General features: G+C 44.5%; 3 protein-coding genes across 3 annotated transcripts in view; 2 read left to right on the forward strand and 1 right to left on the reverse strand.

Annotated features, from left to right (window-relative positions):
* Positions 1–14,209, reverse strand: part of LOC126557838 (vacuolar protein sorting-associated protein 4) — a 175,222-nt gene extending 161,013 nt beyond the window's left edge. The window contains exons 1-4 of the mRNA XM_050213745.1: positions 14,031–14,209; positions 13,584–13,960; positions 12,293–13,003; positions 12,119–12,223 (exon numbers count right to left, since the gene is read on the reverse strand). Coding sequence (XP_050069702.1) covers positions 12,122–12,223; positions 12,293–13,003; positions 13,584–13,960; positions 14,031–14,166 — 1,326 coding nt within the window. The 5' untranslated portion in view covers positions 14,167–14,209 and the 3' untranslated portion in view covers positions 12,119–12,121. The remainder of the gene's footprint in view (positions 1–12,118; positions 12,224–12,292; positions 13,004–13,583; positions 13,961–14,030) is intronic.
* Positions 1,061–7,193, forward strand: LOC126559497 (vesicle-associated membrane protein/synaptobrevin-binding protein). Its single transcript, XM_050215669.1, has 5 exons — positions 1,061–1,204; positions 3,374–3,526; positions 3,629–3,904; positions 4,006–4,163; positions 6,936–7,193. Exons 1-5 carry the CDS (start codon positions 1,147–1,149, stop codon positions 7,182–7,184), a joined length of 894 nt encoding a protein of 297 aa, XP_050071626.1. The 5' UTR covers positions 1,061–1,146; the 3' UTR covers positions 7,185–7,193.
* A 1,454-nt stretch (positions 14,210–15,663) lies between the features above and the next one.
* LOC126557653 (tyrosine--tRNA ligase, mitochondrial) lies at positions 15,664–17,133 on the forward strand. The gene is made up of 2 exons (XM_050213510.1): positions 15,664–15,812; positions 15,885–17,133. The coding sequence occupies exons 1-2, from the start codon at positions 15,664–15,666 to the stop codon at positions 17,131–17,133; spliced, it is 1,398 nt and encodes a 465-aa protein (XP_050069467.1).
* The last annotated feature ends 1,904 nt before the right edge of the window (positions 17,134–19,037 follow it).

Genomic DNA, 19,037 nt, shown 5'->3' on the forward strand with positions numbered 1-19,037 from the left:
TGAAATTTGAAATGGATTTTGGAAGATGGTAAAACCTTTCGATTTCGGAACTAGCCTGAACATCTGAACAAAACTGGAGCTGCTACTGTTTTTTCTTTTGCATCGCAACTAGCAACACAACAGTAGCACCGTCTGACGGTTGCTCCTGGAAGCTCCCAAAACGTTACTTGACTCGGTCGCGCTCGCATGTCCTCACCTTGGGCCAGAAAATTTGACGGTTGACACATTTTATAGCACAGATGGCGCTAGTGTGCCCGCCAACTAAACGCAGTCCCGTACAACCCGTCAACGCCAGCCTGTCGATAAAAAAGAGGTTTCGCCGACATTTCACATCATCTCCCGGGGCACAAAGCCTTCCACTTGAGCCAGCAGTTGCAAAACCGTTTTTTGTGGAAAAAGTTTTCTCCCGTTTTCCCGTTGATCCTGGCAGTTGACGCGCGCGCTCGTCCATGTGTTTGTGTGTGTGTGCGTGTGTACGGAAGTGTGTTTCTTGTACGTGAACGGTGTTTTTTTTTTTGTTGAGTGCATCACACACACGGTTCGGTTGGTGTAGCCGAAAAGAAGAGAAAAGGGAAGCCGCACCGTTGTGCCAACTATTGTGCGTATGTGTGCGTATGTGTATGTGTGTTGACTGGACACACTGGACAGCGGTATCAAACGGGGCCACAACGAGGCGTGAAAACGGTCAGCAACAAACGAGGAAAAGCGGCTGTCCGCGCCACACCACAATCCGGCACACAGACACGCACCGTTGCAAGGGAACAGCATTGCCATCAGCCCAAATTAAGCGAAGGTTTTGCTGTTTCGGGAGGGTACAAAACGGTCTCCAAGAGCTGTAGTGCGGGGGGGACTAAGAGCTGCTTGCTGCTGAAGGAAAACCCCACACACATACGCCATTTTAAACCACGAAAAGGACGATCCACGCAATACACCGTGCGCGAGTAGAGCGAGTGTGCGAGCGAGAAGGAGAAACCGCTAATAGCGAGCAACGGCGAGCGAGCGAGCAGGAGCGCACCGTGCGGCGATAGAGCGAGCGCGAACGACCACAGGGAGGGAAGCAGAAGAAAAAATCGAACATTTACTGCGTGCGTACGAAGCGCGTCTCCGTGTAGAAGTGTGTGGCCTTTTTGCAAACCTGGTTCAAATATGGCGAAGCCTGCCCAGTTATTAAACATTGAACCGGCGAACGAGCTCAAATTTCTGGGTAAGATTTCATGCTACGGGTTGTCTGCGGGGCGAGCAAGGACAGCTGGGATCGTGTGTCCCCGCCCTAGCTTACCCGGACACTGATTCATCAGCTCATCGTGTCGAGTGAATTTTGGATGAGGAGAGGGAGAGGAGTAGAGGGGGGGGGGGGGAGATTCAAGAAGGGAGTTAAGTGGGGGAGGGGGTAGAAGAGAAGAGGGCGCCGATTGCGTGGCCACTGTTGGTACCGGGGAGCAGTGTGGTTGTGGTGGTGGCGGTTTCTCGCTATTTAAATCCTTAACCCGAAAGAGCAAAACCCCCAATCATCCCAGGTTTCGCGACGATGAAGAAAAGTGTGGTTGTGGTGTGTGTGTGTATGTGTGTGCGCGCGTGTGTATCTGTTTTCTAGCCTACTTTCCTGCACGGATAGGGTGCGGTGATAAGCGCTTTTCCTTTCCATTTGTCCTCTCCATCCACCGTCCCCCTTTTCTTCTCCTTCTTCTCACTACCCGCGTCAATCCAACCCATCGTGACGAAGCACCTTTCGCTGGAAGTCAGCCATAATGCATCTTTGCCCTCCAACAAACCACCCCACCAAATTCTCCCAACCGAACCCTCCCTCCTCCCTTCTCTACTGTCTAATGTATGACGACATCGCGAGGCGCACATTGCACACCCTGTACACCATCCCCAAAAATCGAGAGTATCCATCCGCTAAGCACTGTCCACTGACAAATGTTGCGGCACTGAGGTGGTATTGGTGTGCTTAGAACAACGTGCCTACAGTGTTCAAAGGGATCGAAGGGCGTCAAGGGGGGGGGGGGGGGGAGGAGGACGGCAAAGTGGTGTTGAGGTTAGAACTATGTTGCGCATATTTATATATATACATAACGCGCCCCTCGGATATCGTGCAATGCAATTAGCTAATTCCACACAACCATTGAATATGACTGAAATGTGTATACCCGGGTCGGTAAGAGAAAGAAAGAGAGAGAGAGAAGAGAGAAAGAGAGAAAACACCAACAGAAATGAGCAAAGGATATTTTCCAATTCCGTTTTTTTATAATAATACGGCTCCAATCAATTTCACAAACGCGCGCTCGTGTGTGTGTGTGTGTATCCGTGCCATCCTGATTACCGACACCGATCAAGACGACAGTCCAGCAGAAAACAGCAGGGATGTAATGGATGGAAAATGTTGAAACATTAATCCTTTCCCTTCAATCAACCGGAAGTGCCGACAATCAACCAACCGAAATGGGCTTCGGAAAGAAAAATCCCGCACGCACAAACACACACACACACACACGGGCACGTGCGTGCAGTAGAAGGACGCCTATCCAGCTATGAACAAACTACAAAAAAAAAATTCGGAAAGTCTAGATAGAAACCTTAAGGGGGAAGGTCTGAGACTTGAAGAAAACCCAAACCGAAAGGGGTTTTGAAAGAAAAAGAAATGGATGGGAATTGTAAAGGAATGCTTGAAAAAAAAACTACACTTTCACGCGCGCGCACACACCACTACACACGAATTGTTACATTTTTTATTGCAATCTCCCTCCCCCCGCTGATGGTCGTGATTGTCCAATAAAGTGTTGTGAATACGAAGTACTCTTAGTGAGTAATTTAAATCCTTGTAATGAAAGATTTGAATCAACTCCTCACAAATAAAAAAACTCTTTCGGGGTATCGTTATTATCAAATTCAATCCCCTTAGGAGTTAAAAGTCGCCAGAGGAATTCGAATCGCAACAGAGTTTTTATAACTCCTTTGAGAATCGTTTTTTTATCAATCACAGTTCCAAGAAGTAACTAGTCGCCAGTAGGGCTCCAATCGCAAATATTCGCTAAGAGAGAGAGAGAGAGACAGAGAGAGGCAAAGAGTTTAAAACTATTAGGATTCGAATCAACATAGAGGTTTGAAAACTGTTTTGGGATTCAAAGCGCAGCGACTTGTCACAGCTGTTATGACGTCGTTATGAGTATTGAGTAGGGGTCCGCCTTCTGTCTGTCCAAAAGAGATGCTAAAAAAATTAGATCCCAATAGGGAGTGAGTAAAAGTGAATAAATTTGCTTGATTGACTTGAAAAGAGTTGTTATTTTCATCCGTAATCCAATATGCTTTTTAACACTTGATTTTCTTTCTATCGCATCTGTTGGGTACTGGATGTTGTATTCGTTCCCATCAGGCCCGTTCCGGACTGCCGTTGCGTCGTACATGCGGCTCACCAACCCGACCGACCATGATATATTCTTCAAAATCAAAACAACCGCGCCGAAGAAGTACTGCGTGCGACCGAACTGTGGCTTACTGGAACCCCGCGAATCACAGGAGATAGCCAGTAAGTGTGCTTTATGTACTACATAGCCTCCCCACAAAAACTGTCCCCTTCTGTTTGATAGTGTTATCGATGTAATCAATTCATTTTTCTGTACTCTTGCAGTTGTCCTACAACCATTCATATTTGATTCGAACGAGAAGAACAAGCACAAGTTCATGGTGCAATCGATGGTAAAGCCGGACGATGAGGAGATCAACCTGGAGGATCTCTGGAAGAAGTATCCGGAGAAGCTGATGGACTCGAAGCTAAGGTGCGTGTTCGAGTGCCCGCTGGACAGCAACCAGCCGGCCCCGGCCGGCGAATCGTCCACGGGCGCAGCAGCAGCAGCAGGATCAACAGCCGCAGCACCAGCAACAACCAGCAGTAAACAATCGTCCTGTATGCCGTAGTTCGACAACTGTCCTTGCCTTATACGCTAATTGTTTTTTCTTTCTTTTCTTCTTTCCCTTTTTTGCTTTGCTTTGATTATATTGCTCCAGCTGCGATAAGCAGCGACAGTGGCGCACAGTTCTCAAACACACAATTTAGCGCGATGAGCAACGAGGATGAGCAGAAGTCCGAGGCGGCACTGCTGAAGGAGATGAAAAAACTGCGGGACAACGAAACCGTGCTGAGGCAGGAAAATTTGCAACTACGGGTAAGCGTTAAAAGGATATGAATCTCGTCCGCTTGGGAGTTGAGGCGCACACGTTAACGGTTAAGAGACGAATGGCGGTTTGAAGACCTTAAATTTTCTAGCTATGGGGATCGCAAAGCTATGGGGATCGTGCGCTGCTCAGAAAAGTCTCACATACCTTCTCGGATGTTCGAAAACATTTGTCTTTACCAGTTGAATAAGAGTTTTGAATTTTATCAACGGGACGAATGATGCTCAAATTGTGGCTGGCGTATTCAAGTCGGTCAGTTTTCAGTTCGTCCCGAACTATGTTGGACAAAGGTACGAAGTCAGTGATTATATGAACTTCCATACATTGGCGGCTTTAACTGTTGGAAAGGGAGGACTCACAAAGGACCCTCCTCCTCCATGTGAAACGCTGGGTTTCCAAATTCCGCTTCGATAGTCTTCGTGAAGCGAATTCTAACAAACTGTTTCAATTTATCGATTTAGCACGCTAGGAGAAAAGCTAGGAGGAAATTCAACTCTGTTCTTCTTTGATTGTAGCATTTCTCTCGCTCTATCGTTGGCCTGCTTACTATAGAGCACATCGTCGTGATCCGGTCCAGAATAATTCTCCAGAGTACTCAATCCCTGCAGCTCCAAGACTCGTGGCCATAGTGGACCACCGGGGCGAATCAGTATGCGATATATCTCCCACTTCGTGTGGTCTCGAAGTTTTCTGTATTTCGGCAGACGGTGAAGGCCATACGATGCACGTTTGGACCCCAATGGTCCCCGATTATCCCAATTATTTTTAATATTTCTACCAACACAGGATCTTCTATTTTCGATCTACAATCTCAAGAGCTATTGGCCGGTCATTACTGACCTTTCTGACTTGATGAATCCCACAGTAGTTGGATAGTCAGTCAGTCCCAGATTCGTTACCCGTTGTGAAGATCAATTCGGCCACAGATATCATACCAGTGCGCTGAGCGTTCACTGCATGTTTTGCTCCATAATGATAGCAGAATATCCAACCAATTTGTTATGCAGAACACAGAGTATCATTGTGTAGCAAACCAAAAATGGAAAGATTCGCTTAAGTCCGGTGAAGTCTTTCGGTAGCTATATGGGATGGCCATAGTTTCATTCGCTACGAAAATTGCTATCAGAAAAATGTCATTAAGAATTCGTTTTGCAATTTCAAATTCAACCAATCACGGTAAACCTTACTTTTAAGAAGCGCTCTACTAGACTAGTAGTGAAAAATGCCAGTGAAGCATATTTTATTATTCATTTCAACTTCTTGGAAATTTACCTTATGCTGGAAAGAGCATGCAAAAAAAAAAACAACAAATCAATATTGTTCGGTGTGGTACTATTTTGTATCATACAAACACATCCATGCAGAGCCCCACTGGTACTCGTAACAAATTTACAAACCTGAAATCAACCACGGCTGAACGAAGGAGCGCCATTCGTGTAACGAAGAGTGTGTTGGTTTTTTTTTGTATCGATTTTTTTTTCTCTTGGGATTTACGTGAAATGGGAACATTTTCCTAACCAAAAATACGCCTTTACTTCTATAACCACCTACCCCCGTCATACATGTGTGAGTTATGTGTATGTACGTATGTGAGATAGCATTTTGCTAGATAAGAAAGCTAATCACTTTTGATCTGCTCATCATATTTGCATGAAAATTTCCAGAAAGGGAACGCTATTTGTTATCTAACTAATAAAAATTAATTGAAAGTTGCAACATTTATATTTACAGTAGCGTATTATGCGTCAAAAATACTTTTTTGTATGAAAATATGCATTATTTCCATAAAACCTATACTTTTTATTAAGTTAATTGAAAAATTTAACCATCAAAATAAGTCTGCGTGCTGTTGTTACTTCTTTTTACAAAGTGAAGTAATCAACTTACACAGACAATAGGCGAAAAAGTGTCGGATAATCTTTCTTTAAGCTTTTGTTGTGGTTCCAAACAATTCAAACGAATGGCTTATTACTCACATTTCTATAATTTAAACAATTACACAGGCAAACGTAGGTTACTCACTTACTTAGCAGGCGCTACAACCGCTTTGCGGTCTTGGCCTGCCGCAGCGGAACGGTCCCGTGCCTTCGTCCGCAAATCCGTTATCCCGGCCTTGGTGGCGGATGATTCCATGCCATTCTCCCACCTTAATCTGGGCCTACCACCCCTCCTCTGTCCGTGTGGACGACCTAAAAGGACTTTCTGAGCTGGATCATTCTGGTGCCATGCGTATAACATGGCCAGCCCATCGGAGCCTGGCGAGCCTTATTCGCTGCACGACGGTGAGGTCGTCATACAGCGTTGTAGCGGCTCCTCCATTGTCCTTCCACACATACGGGGCCAACGATCCTTCTGAGCATCTTCTTCTCGAACGCAGCTAAGGACAGGGTCCAGTCTCAGTGGCGTATGTGAGTACTGGGACTACAAAAGGTACGATACAGTCCCAGTTCGACCGTCGCGACAGATTTTTTTGCGATGAAATGTTTCCTCAGGCGCAAGCTAAGACTGACAAAACATTTCCTCCTGCAACCGAATGCCGATCATGGATTGATACTTTGCTAAAACAGGCTCTTCCGTTAAAAAAGACTGTTCAGCTGCAAATTAAAGGGATCGGTCATCAAGGATTGGTACACAGGTACAAGGAACACAGTACAAAAAATGTGTTTTGTATTAGTTTAATTAGCATTAATTTTAAACCAGAATAATTTGACGAAAAAAAAAAATACCTACAGTTCATCATTGTTTTCCCTTTTTAATTGTAGGAAAAAATATTACAACTACACATGCAGGTGGACGGACGGGCTAAGGAGGAATCGTCGGTGGCTGCTGCCACCAAATCGCCCCCGATCCAGTCGGTGCCACCCAACTATCAAAATCCGTACTCGCCACCGGCCCAGCAGGCCCGCAATCAATCTTCGACGGAGCTCATCTACAGCGTTATTGCTGCGATCGTTACCGGCCTGATCGGCTTACTGCTCGGAAAAATTTTCTATTCCGACAGCAACAAATAAAGTTTAATTTAACGGACGGGTGGGTAACCGCGGTCGGGCAAAGGGTGACGGCATCATGGTTATGCCGCCAAAGTAGAGAGTGGTTCGAACGGTTGGTGGCGGTTGTGGTGACGGTAGCCGAGGGACAATGAGGGATAAACTAGGCGCAACAGCCAACGGACAGCGGAAATCACGGAGAAAGTGTCAGAAAAATCGAAGGGTACTGGCTAGAGGGTAGGGGGCGGTAGAGGTGAGCGCTACGGTCCAATCAAAGAGGCCACATTTGGATGCATTGAAACACACATTACAAAAGCAAGAAAAAGTGAAAACAATTAGAGGAAGACAAAAATCATGCAAAATACAACCCAAAACACAATGTACAGACCGGACAGTGGAAAATCACTGAAAAAAATGTGGAGCAACAGTAAACAATAGATGTTGTATAATCCCAGAAGACAAGCATACGTACATTCACACACACACACACACACACATTCAATAAGGTACGGACTTATTAGGAAGGGTTGGAGTAGGCTGATGCTTTAAAACAAAAACGAATTGTCTAGCAGCGTGTGTGTACAAGCGCTGGCGCACGCTGTTTATCTATTCTTTTTTTGTATTTGTCTTCTTTTTTTAAATTTTTATTTCATGGAGAAACCATAGCGTTACTGAAAAAAAGGAATAAGGAACCCCGTTTGCGCCAATATAAATATCCTATAAGGCAAACAGGTGCGGTGCATCAGACGAGTGCGAAACGTTTGAAGTCCTAAAAAAAGAACTCTTACAACAAATCATGTTAATCGGATGTAGTGTAGAATTACGTGCGTAAAAAGGGGAAAAAATAAAAAAATTACAACCACACACATACACTCAGTAAAAAAAAACACACACACACACACACATACAAACATGGAAAATACGGGAAACAGCTGGTTTCGCAGCAGGTGTAGGGACACGGATTATGAAAAATGTCGGGAAAGCAAAAGCAAAAAACAACGTAAGTGTGTTTGTGCGCGCGCTCGCGCGCCTGTGTGTGTGTGAAGAGGAGAGAGTTGGGTACCGTCACTCAATCCAGACTCCTTCCGTCGTGGAGGAAAAAAAAACATAGATTATACCGCAAAACAATGCATACGGAAAGGCAAGAAGAAAAGAACAATGTGCGAAGTTAAATAAAAACAAAACAAAACAACCTATAAGAAGCATAGCAATGGTAAAACATTGTGAGAAGTTAAGTAAAACAAAAGCGGAAGAACCTATAAAAAAGCATAGAATTGGTAAAACAATGTGAGGATTTAAATAAAACAAAGCAAAAGACCTTATACAAAAACAAACAAAAAATGCACCTATAGCAGATGAAAATTAAACATTAAAAAAATCGAACACGAACACAAACATACACACACTCACTCACACAACACAATACACACAAACACAGTGTCACACACTCATATATTTCGTCTTTGGAAGGAATTATGGAAGTTGGTAGCAAAAAATCCAAAACAAAATATGGTACACCCAGCTTAAATGCAGCTTATATAATATAAAAAAATGCCTAACATTAACGAAATGAAGTGTAGAAAAATGAGAGGATAAGAGAGAAAGTAAAAGAAAAAAAAACAGCAGCAACAACAACAACAGAAAAATACAAGAAATCCAAAAAACAAAGCGCAAACCGCCAACCCCTTTAAGAGAAAAACCAAACAGAATGAAAAACTACTCACTTATAAAAACTCACATCAAACGGGAAAAAAAACACACACACACAAAACATTATTGCCTGGCAAATAAAACCAAGAGAAGTATAAACAAGTTAGGAGGAGGAAGTAAAGTACGGAAACGGGGGTAGATGAAAAAACAATTCGATTCGATTAGGTGATGTTTGAATTAGGAAAGCGAAAACCACGCGCATTACTGAATGAAAAGGTAAACGTACTATGTGGAGGTAGGTGTGGGTGTGTGGGCTTTTCACGGGTGACACACGAATGACGCAGATGATTGATGATTGATGATGATATAAACGCAAATAAACGTAGGTGTTGAAGCATCCTAGAAATGCAAAACCAAAACCAATGAGCAAAATTTAACAAACCAAACAACAAGCAGCAGCAGCAGCAGCAGCAGCAGACTGCGAAATCAAACGTGCGAGAATTTTGTGTTTTTTTTTTGTTTTTTGTAAAGCATTTAGAAGCTTCGGTTTGTTTAGTTTTGCTTATTTTTTTCCTGTACATTTGGGATCACGCTTCTTTCTTGTCCTTCCCCCAACACTCTTTCCCTTCACGTTTCTCTTCGCTTGTATGAATGTTACGGTTCTGTTCTAATAATTATTTAAATTGTATTGTTTAAATTGTACGTGTTTGTACGCGAGGAAACACAAGAAAAAGAAGAAAACAGCAAAACAAACTGGCGATAAATAAAATGGGCCAGGCGGATGTCGTTTTTTTGTTGTTGGTTTCTTCGTTTCGCATGCGGATTTAATGTACAAACTTTCACTACCAAATAAATTGAATTATTGATCAATAAACGTTAAATTACCGAATCCTGGGTATGCTTTCGATCAATTTTCTGGATGACTGGACGAGTGATGGAGTTGCGTATTGCAGATTGCTGATGGAAACCGGTTTAAAATGATATGAGGATCAGATGTGTGAACATTTTTGATAAGTTGGTGGAGTTTCGATTACTTTCAACTACTTATAACCAGAGATTCTCAATTAGGGCCATGGCAAGGACGTCAGCTTGATGTAAGCAGTAGAACCAACCAAGAGTTTCAAGTGTTAAGTGTTTAGATTGGCCCAGCCAACCATGATAGTGGCCTAACTAGAGTGGCAAACAGCTACAGTTACATACCTTCAGCTGCAGACGAAAAGTAAAACAACTCCTATCAGACCAAGAAACAATTACGACAAGTTCGGTCACATCAGAATCCACACACGGGGAACTCAAAACAAAGCCATGCCAAGCAGTAGCAGATCATCCTAATACCAGATATCATACCAGCAGGAAATCTTGTCACGCCGAGCGTTGGGACACTGAGCAAAGCTGAAGTTGGAGAGCAGCATTCTCAACAGTGTAGTTGATGAACGAACAAAAGATTGTTTTCAATACATGGAAAATCTTTTCAATTGGAATCTGAGCAGATCTAGAGCTTTTGGGCTCGCATACGCTTCCAACTCGATGCTTCCATCAAAAACTTACGACCTCATCGTCGCCACGTGCTAGGAAGAATATTAGTTTCTTTGTCTCGCTACTAAAGCAGATTGATTGCTAACAAAATAATATCTTTTCGTTTATTTGCTTCCGTTTAGTTTTTTTTAGCAGCTTCCATACAAACAATAAACATGGGTGAAATCTGGAAGAAAAACAATTGCAAAAACAAAGCAAGTGTTACCAGAGGTTCTGCATCTAAGCATTATTGTCTCGCTTATTCCTACACTGGAGATAGTTCGCTATTTTCGGACGAGATTGATACCGAACCTCCAACTATGACTGGAACTACTATTCTGAGCTCTCAGGCAGGAATTTAAAGTACCAGCCCTAACCTTATCCCAACATATTCTATCCCTCATTCTGCCATCCACGGTTGGATTTCGGACGCACTCTTACCATAGACCAACTGGCAAATCAAGAGGTTTGCGAAATTAAGTTCAACGCAATAGAGACGATACCGTACATGGGTTGTGGAAGCATTACGTTAGCACTGTTTAGGTCACGCCTGCCATCGGATGGCTTTCTAGACATGTTACCCTGCTAGTTGGATACCAAAATTTGTATCCTGATCCCTACCGTTATCTCGCTACGTGAGAATGTCACGATGGAATTTGGATTGGTGTACATACAAAAGGAAAACCTTAATCTAGAAAGCTAAAACTTAAACAGAACCCTCACACTATCCTTTTCGAGATGGGAGGAAAACTAATGCGGAGTTAAGGTTATGTTTAAGCGTTAATTTAAAAAAAACTGTTAAAAAACCCGTACGTATTAAAAACCAATTAAAAATGATGGACAAAAAATTGAAATGTGTTTGTGTGTGTCGTGTGGCTTTTGCTTCCTTTTTAATCGATGTTGTTTTACTTTGTTTTGCGTTGGTAATCGGTATTAACAGAACCGTCAACAGATTTATTACACGCCAAGTATTTGCTACCCACGGCAAAGGCAATTGAGTTGAAATGATGATACATTAGGTCATATTGTTTGTTCATATATTGTATATATATCTATATAATATAGGTAATTCATTTTGTTTCGCTTTCCTTTCGCGTGTTGCTTTGTTTCTTATTTATTCTTGATTTTACCGCGTATAATCATCATCACACATGGGACTCCTCTCACTAAGGCGTATGTGCGTGTGTGTGGATGCGTGAGTATGTGTGTGTGTGTACCTGTGTGTACAAACAAAAAATCGTTTCGGTTTTCTGCTTGTTTGCAAAAAACAATTTTCATGTAAGTCTAGGAAGCCATCTGTTTTATGGCAGGCACGACCTTACAGGTCAAATACAACGAAACGAGTGAAGTGGAACGTCTCAAAACCAACCAACCTTACAGGTTTATGGATGGAATCGACCCGAACTTCGAGCTTCGGGTCGTTAAAACGAGTCGTAATAGCGCTTACGACCATTAAGCAGAAAATGGGTTTTGTTTAAAGCAAATTTCCCTTCAATTAAATACACGAACTATTAAGATGCGTCCTGAACTTGGTTGTTTTTCTCTCTCTCTCTCTCTTTCTCTTCTCTTTTCCACACATACAAACACTCACACACACGAACACACATGCTCATACCCTTTCACTTTCCGTCATTTCGTGTCGCAGAGTTAACCTTATGCTGCCCTTCTCCTAACATTCTACCTCCCCCTCACCCCCTCTGCTCCTTCTCCTCCTCCTCTTCATACTTTCCCTGCCTTTTCTCATAAAATACCTCCTTATCTCGACCCTCATTTCCTTAGCGTTCTTCTACCCTGCTTTAACCTTCCTGTCCAAAGTCCTCGGTAAATTTGTCCAACTTTTTCATGTCGTCCTCGTTGACGGTTGGTTTCGTACTGGCCAGAGATTTCAGCATATCATTCTAAAAAAAAACCCCATTATAATTGATTTGAAATAAAACGAAGAAAACCATTGGCAACCTTAGGCTTACCATTGTGACCGGTGGCTCGAACAGCTTATCCCCCGGTACGTCCACCCACGTCATCTCGATCGCACCGGGATCACCGGGACTGCACGGTACCAGCAGATCGTCACAGATCGTTTTCTTGTCCACCGGGGATGGGCCGCTCACCTTTTTAAAGTGTGTCGCCGTCTGCACCTTTCTGACTGGTTGCATAAGCGCATCGCGTACCACAATCGAAATATCCGAGCCGGAAAACCCGTCCGTTTTGCTTGCCAGCACACGCAGATTGTCCTCGGTCAGTGTGTGGGCGGTGTTGCCAAGATGGATCTTAAACATTACCAGCCGCGCGTGCTCGTCCGGCAGCGGGATGTAGATGCGCTTCTCGAACCGGCGCCGGATAGCGGAATCCAGTATCCACGGTGTGTTGGTAGCGCCGAGCACTAGTACACCATCGTTGTCGCTGCCCACGCCCTGCATCTGCACGAGAAACTCCGTCTTGATGCGGCGCGCACTTTCACTTTCGTTGTCCGACCGGGCGGAACACAGTGAGTCGACCTCGTCGATAAAGATGATGGATGGTTTGTGGGAGCGGGCGAGCTCGAACAGATTCTTGACGAGCTTTTCCGACTCGCCGAGCCACTTGGATACGAGGTCAGAGCTGGACACGGAAAAGAAAGTCGAATTGTTGGCTTCCGTTGCGACCGCCTTCGCTAAGTACGATTTGCCAGTACCGGGCGGCTGTAACCGAAAAAAGGAACAAGAACGGGAAAACAAAACAAAAGGTTTATTCCTTGCAAGCAAGACTAGAGCAAGACTAGAGAAGGGAACTCCGGGGCGGATTAATGAATCTACTCCGACGTATAAAATCTGCAGTTTACTGCGGATTATTCCGGGGTTCTACTGCGGATTATTCCGGAGTTCTACTCCGGAAAAAATGCGGAGCAATTAGGAGTTAAATCCGGAGTCATTTTTCCGAAGTAGTCCAGAGTAATCTCCGATATTAACTTCGGAGTACACTGCGGAATCAATTTCATAACCCTCCGGAGCAAACTCCGGAATTTTGATTCGAACAGCGATTTCGATTTCGGTCTTAAATCCGACGTAAAATTAGCAGTTGTTTCTGGAGTAATCCGGGGTAACTTGCAATTGATGTCGAAGTGCACTCCGGAATTGAATTCACAGTTAGTAGCGGAGGTTATCCCGGACTACTTCGGATCAATATGGATTTAACCCCAGATTAACCCGGAGTAATGCAGTTAATTAATGGGGATTTTTCTCATTGGAAAAATAGGAAAAATGAAGAGGATAGCGCACTTACCCCGAACAGCAAAATTCCCTTCCACGGCATTCGTTTGCCGGTGAACAGGTGGGGAAACTTGATCGGCAGTATGACCGCTTCCTTCAGTGCCGTTTTCGCACCTTCCAGCCCGGCAACGTCGGACCATTTAACACTCGGCTTTTCGATCACGATCGAACCTTCGAGCTTTGCCTGCAGCTTTTTCTTTTCCGGATCGTCCGAGTCGGAATCAGAGCTGTCGTTCCCTTTCGATTTGTCGTCCTTCGTAGCGCCGTCCCCGTCCTTCACCGGTTTCTTCTTGCCCTTCTTGAGGTATGCTTTCAGCTTTTCGGCCCGATCCAGATACTGAAAGCATTTCGCGCGGATCGAATCCTTCGCCTTATCGCCCTGAGCTTCATCTGTGCGAGAGAGAGAGTTTGTATTTGATAGTGAGTTGGTGGTAGGGGAACGGGCCGGCCGGACACTCACACTTGATCGCGTGCAAAAAGTATTCTACGCCGTGCTCGTACAGGCGCAGCGCTTCCTCGTAGTTTTTATTTCGATCTTCCTCCGTTGCCTTCGTCACGATGTCGATCGCCTTCTGCAAGGTTGAACCGGACGCCATCGCTGAGCCAGTTCACGCACACGTCCAATTCTGGTTACACGGTCGGCAGGTCGTACGGGGCAATGTTCCGTCGCTATCCCGGTATGTTGTGTTTTGCTGCGTTCACCTAGAAAAAACAACACACGACACAGCGGTACGAGACCCGATCAATGAACGCCTTTTTTCCATTCATGACGTACAAATCAATGAAGAGCGCACGTATGACTAATGCCCCTTTGCGATGTAAATCAGATTAATGCAGCCAGCGGGAACGATATCGGTCCGTTCGTGGCGCAGAGTGCAGCTCGAAAGGTACCATCTACCACCAACTAACCTAATTTGCGTCACTAAACCGCCACCAAACACTATTTTCCGACCGTAAATGTTTGCAGAAGGCACTGGAAAGCAATTTTAAGCTAGTAATAAACAATGCCTATATGACGGAGGCAGCGGAATTGACAAAGGCGTTGAAATTCTTGCACTGGCACTGGCACACGGCAGGCGAATTTGGCGAAGGATCGTTGTGTTTATGCGTTGACGTTGCGTACTTCGAATCGTTTGAATTGGCGTATTGACCGTTTTTTTATGGGAAGTAGTGCGTTTGCAGCTGGGGATGAAATGTTATGAAAAATTCATTCAATTTTAATACTAATAGGAAGAACTAATAGGACAGTACGACGGAAAGCCACCATAATAAAATATAAATAAACGAATTTGGAAAAAATGTACTTTTGATATTAATGTGCCGGTCTGTAACGGTTTTGTTCAAATATTAACTCCTTTTTTTGCATTTATAAAAATATTTTGTCGAAAAAAAAACACATAAACTTTGAAGATCGATAGCTTGGAAATTGCTTAGAATTGAGGCAGCACATTTGATTTAATAGAAAGACGAAGAGTTAATTAACTTTCACCGGGAAGGTAAAATCCTCCAAAGTTGCTGGCTACACGGGTAGCCCGGTTGCATGGAATATGAAGTTTTCTGGTTGCCTAAAACAGGATTAAATGGCAGCAAGACATAAGAGGTTTTTCAACTCCTTCTATAGATTGAATTGACAGGAATCTTTCTTGAGATTGAAACAGTTCTCTTATTTGAAGAACCCTCAGTTCATCGGATTCGGGGAATCACTCATCTTTTCACTTTATTCGGGGAAGTCTTATTTTCTGTTCCATAATAAACAAAATCATGTTTGCTTTTAACGCCACATATGATTTTGCTCTAACGAATTCTACCCTAACAGCATCCAAGGAACGAAAACGATACAGTTTTTTCTTCCAGTGGCATCGTAGCCGTGTGAACCCAATCCAAAAATCAATTCTATTTTATGGTGCATTTGGTACGCTCGATGCCATAAAGCTTGCGGGGAAAGCTTGCTCGCGCGCACGCACGCACACACGCAACTGTCAGTGGAATGTAAACAAACAACCGTCAGCCGGTTACATCAAAGCGGTGCTGTTCGGTCAACAAAATTTACGTTCGCAGCACAACCTTTCGACACCTTTTGCATCGCCAGCCTTATGTTTGCGGCCAGTGTTCGAGTATTGCACCGGAAGGTCACACGGCAGGCACTACAACTCCCGCATCCGGTGCGATGGTCTTCGGAGGGCAATATTTTAAAGTTAAAGGAGCGCGGTTTCATACAGGATGTATTTCCGGCCGAAACGATGTGCGTAAAGTTGTGCATGGGTTTGCTGCCCCGTATGCTGATTGTGTTTGTGTGTTTTTTTTTATTCCTCAGCGACAAAGCCCGATCCATGCTTGGCTTGACGAGTCAAACCGTTTATGCGGGATTCGATCCAACCGCCAACAGTTTGCACGTGGGCAATCTGTTGGTATTGATTGGGCTTTTACACACCCAACGGGCTGGCCATCAACCGATCGCACTCGTTGGCGGTGCTACCGGGCTGATAGGTGATCCTTCCGGGCGCAAAACAGAACGGCAGCTGCTAGCAACGGAAACCGTCCAGCACAACGTTACCTGCATTAAGCGACAGATCGAGCAAATCTTTTCGAACCATGAGCGCTTTTTCTGGGATAAACCGGGCACACTGAAACCGGTGCTTGTCGTTAACAATGCGGACTGGTACCGGCAGTACAGCTTCGTTGACTTTATGGCCAACGTTGGGCGACACTTTCGCATGGGTGCAATGCTCTCACGTACCTCCGTACAGAGCCGGCTTACTAGCGAATCCGGTATGAGCTTTACCGAGTTTTCCTACCAACTGTTCCAGGCGTACGATTGGTTGCATCTGTTGCGGCACCACGATTGTCGGTTTCAGCTCGGCGGTTCGGATCAGATGGGAAACATCATGTCGGGGCAGGAGCTGATCAGCCGTACCGAATCGAAGGAAGTATTCGGTTTAACTTTACCACTCATCACCAACGAGGAGGGTGATAAGTTTGGCAAATCAGCCGGCAACGCAGTATGGCTCTCGGATGAACGTACCTCCCCGTACGCGATGTATCAATTTTTCGTTCGCACACCCGATTCGGAGGTGGAAAGGTTGCTACGATTGCTTACCTTTCTGCCGATGCAAACGGTCGATCAGGTGATGGCAAGGCATCGCCGTACGCCGGAACTTTGGGAAGCACAAAAGTTGCTAGCCGGTGAACTGACCAAGCTGGTGCACGGTGAGGATGGTTTGGCGAAAGCGATCGGCATTAGTAAAGCGCTTTACAACGGTGATTTGTCGACGCTCGAGCTGCTGGAGGTGAAGGATATTGCGCAAAGCTTTGGTGGTGCGCCACTTTGTGAGATACTGCCCGAGCCGGGCATGACGGTGGTGGATGTGGCTCTTCGTGCTCGATGCTTCCCGAGCCGGGCGGACGCGGATCGAATTATCGGGGCCGGTGGGTTCAGTATAAACTTTAAGAAAGCGAAAAACCCGCTGGAAGTACTATCGCCTGCGGTCCACATCCTTTCGAACGGGATATCACTGCTGCGCGTAGGTAAACGGAATTATTACATTGTGAAGTGGATGCTGTAGTGCGGTTTGCGATTGATAATAAAGTTAAGCGTGTCTAGTTGTATTTTTCGTTGAAAATTGTATGTTAAAATAGAATATCCACTGTAATCGAGTTATCAGAATTGTTCTAGGACTTTCAAGCCAAAATACAATGTCGCAAGCGAAAGGGAAACATATAGTTAGCCAACAAATTGCCAGAAATATTCGGAAACGAATTAGTTGTACGTATTTTTTTTATGTATTTAGTTGGGTTTGGAATTAGCATTGAGAAAGTTCCGCGCGGACCTGGTAGACCGGAACAATTACACAGGCTGACCAGACATACCGTTTCCTGATCGGATATACCTGAACTCGGATGATAGACTTTTATATTTAAGGTTCTCTAGATTTTTCTGCATCTGATTCCTGATAAGCAGGGTCTCAGGGTTCTTTGTAAAGCTGTAGTGTGCGATACCTTGGCGTTTGGTGGAGGACTATTTTAAGTAATTTATTCTCAATCCTCTGTACAACAAGCAAACTTTACGACCCGCAGTATTTTGCAGCACGACCCAAATGTGCCTCAAAAGCAATAGTGCTCTGGCCGACAGTTGGCTTCAACAGGTAAGAAATACCTGTATTCGGCAGGTACAAATTTACCTTTGTTCTAGAAGCACCTAGTAGTTTGGAAATTATTTGAGATTCTCATTGTCAAATTCCTCTTTGAATATTTATGTATTACCCGAATCGAAATGCGAATTAAAAATTTGAATAAAAAGTTACCAGTACTGATACCGATACCGTGTTACCAGTATGTTTCTGGCATGTTTCTGGCTCAAATCCATGAGAGTAACATAGAAGTCATATATAATTCCAAAATAGTAACAGAGATGGTTACGTTACTGGTACCGGAAATCGATCCTTGTTTCTAGTAAAATACATGAGAGGAATGTTTCGGGTCTTGATGACTGTTTGTGATTTTTGTCAGTTTGTTCTGTTTGAAGACTGTTTTTTAAAATTTATGAGATCACGAGGCAATAACAAAACGATATTGTAATATTAAAAATATTTTATAGTCCTGCATTGACTGGAACTTGAAATTTGATCACGAGAACCCGTAAGCTACGGTGCACAAAACGTAAACTTGCGCGTAAACCATGGGTCCGGGTCGACCCGTGAGTGAAACGAGTTCGTGCCGACCAGTACGTGCAGCAAAACATATGCGAGTTCATTCGACCTGTTGGTCCAGGTCGACCCATGGGTACGGCTAGTCTCCTAGATGCAATGGGTTCGGAATGACTCGATACAAACTCGTTACACCCACGGGTCGAACTCGATTCCTGGAGGAACGAACCTACCACCGCCTCGATGCGTAAAAAGAGTCGTACGACCCATCACTACAATAAACTCTTTCCCTCCAGAACCAACCAACTCAAACGCAGAACGTGCTGCTATAAACGCACCGTTTGCTGTCAAACGGTGATTGTTTACTAATGTCTCACTGCAGGTCTAGAACGTTGATATGAATAATAATTTACGTGCTAGCTAGTCCGGATAGCAGCCAAGAATGTGCGTAAATCAGTAAGTGGTGGTCATTTCGCACCGAAAACAGCACTTCATGGCCTAAAGCTGCCGGTTTGCCCGCGAACAGTGTCCGAGTTCTGCAGCTCTGCAGCGAGAGCGAAGCTAGCCAACCTAGTGGTGAGTCAAAGAGGTGTGCTTCACAGACGGGTGTGCTAGGGGAACGCGAGACGAGAAAGAAAGTTGACTGCCGTGTGTGGCTCAGGAGAACACACGAACGGGATAAAAACGGCATGGTACGGCGGTAAGGTTCGAAATCCGTCGCCTGAAGGTCGGATGGTTGGTCGCTGTTTGCGCTTCGATTCATTTGGTGGACGCACGGCGTGTGTAAAGGGGGAAAAAACGGTGTACGGTGTGTGTATGTGCGC

The sequence above is a fragment of the Anopheles maculipalpis genome, chromosome X, assembly GCF_943734695.1.
Source record: "Anopheles maculipalpis chromosome X, idAnoMacuDA_375_x, whole genome shotgun sequence".
NCBI lineage: Eukaryota > Metazoa > Arthropoda > Insecta > Diptera > Culicidae > Anopheles > Anopheles maculipalpis.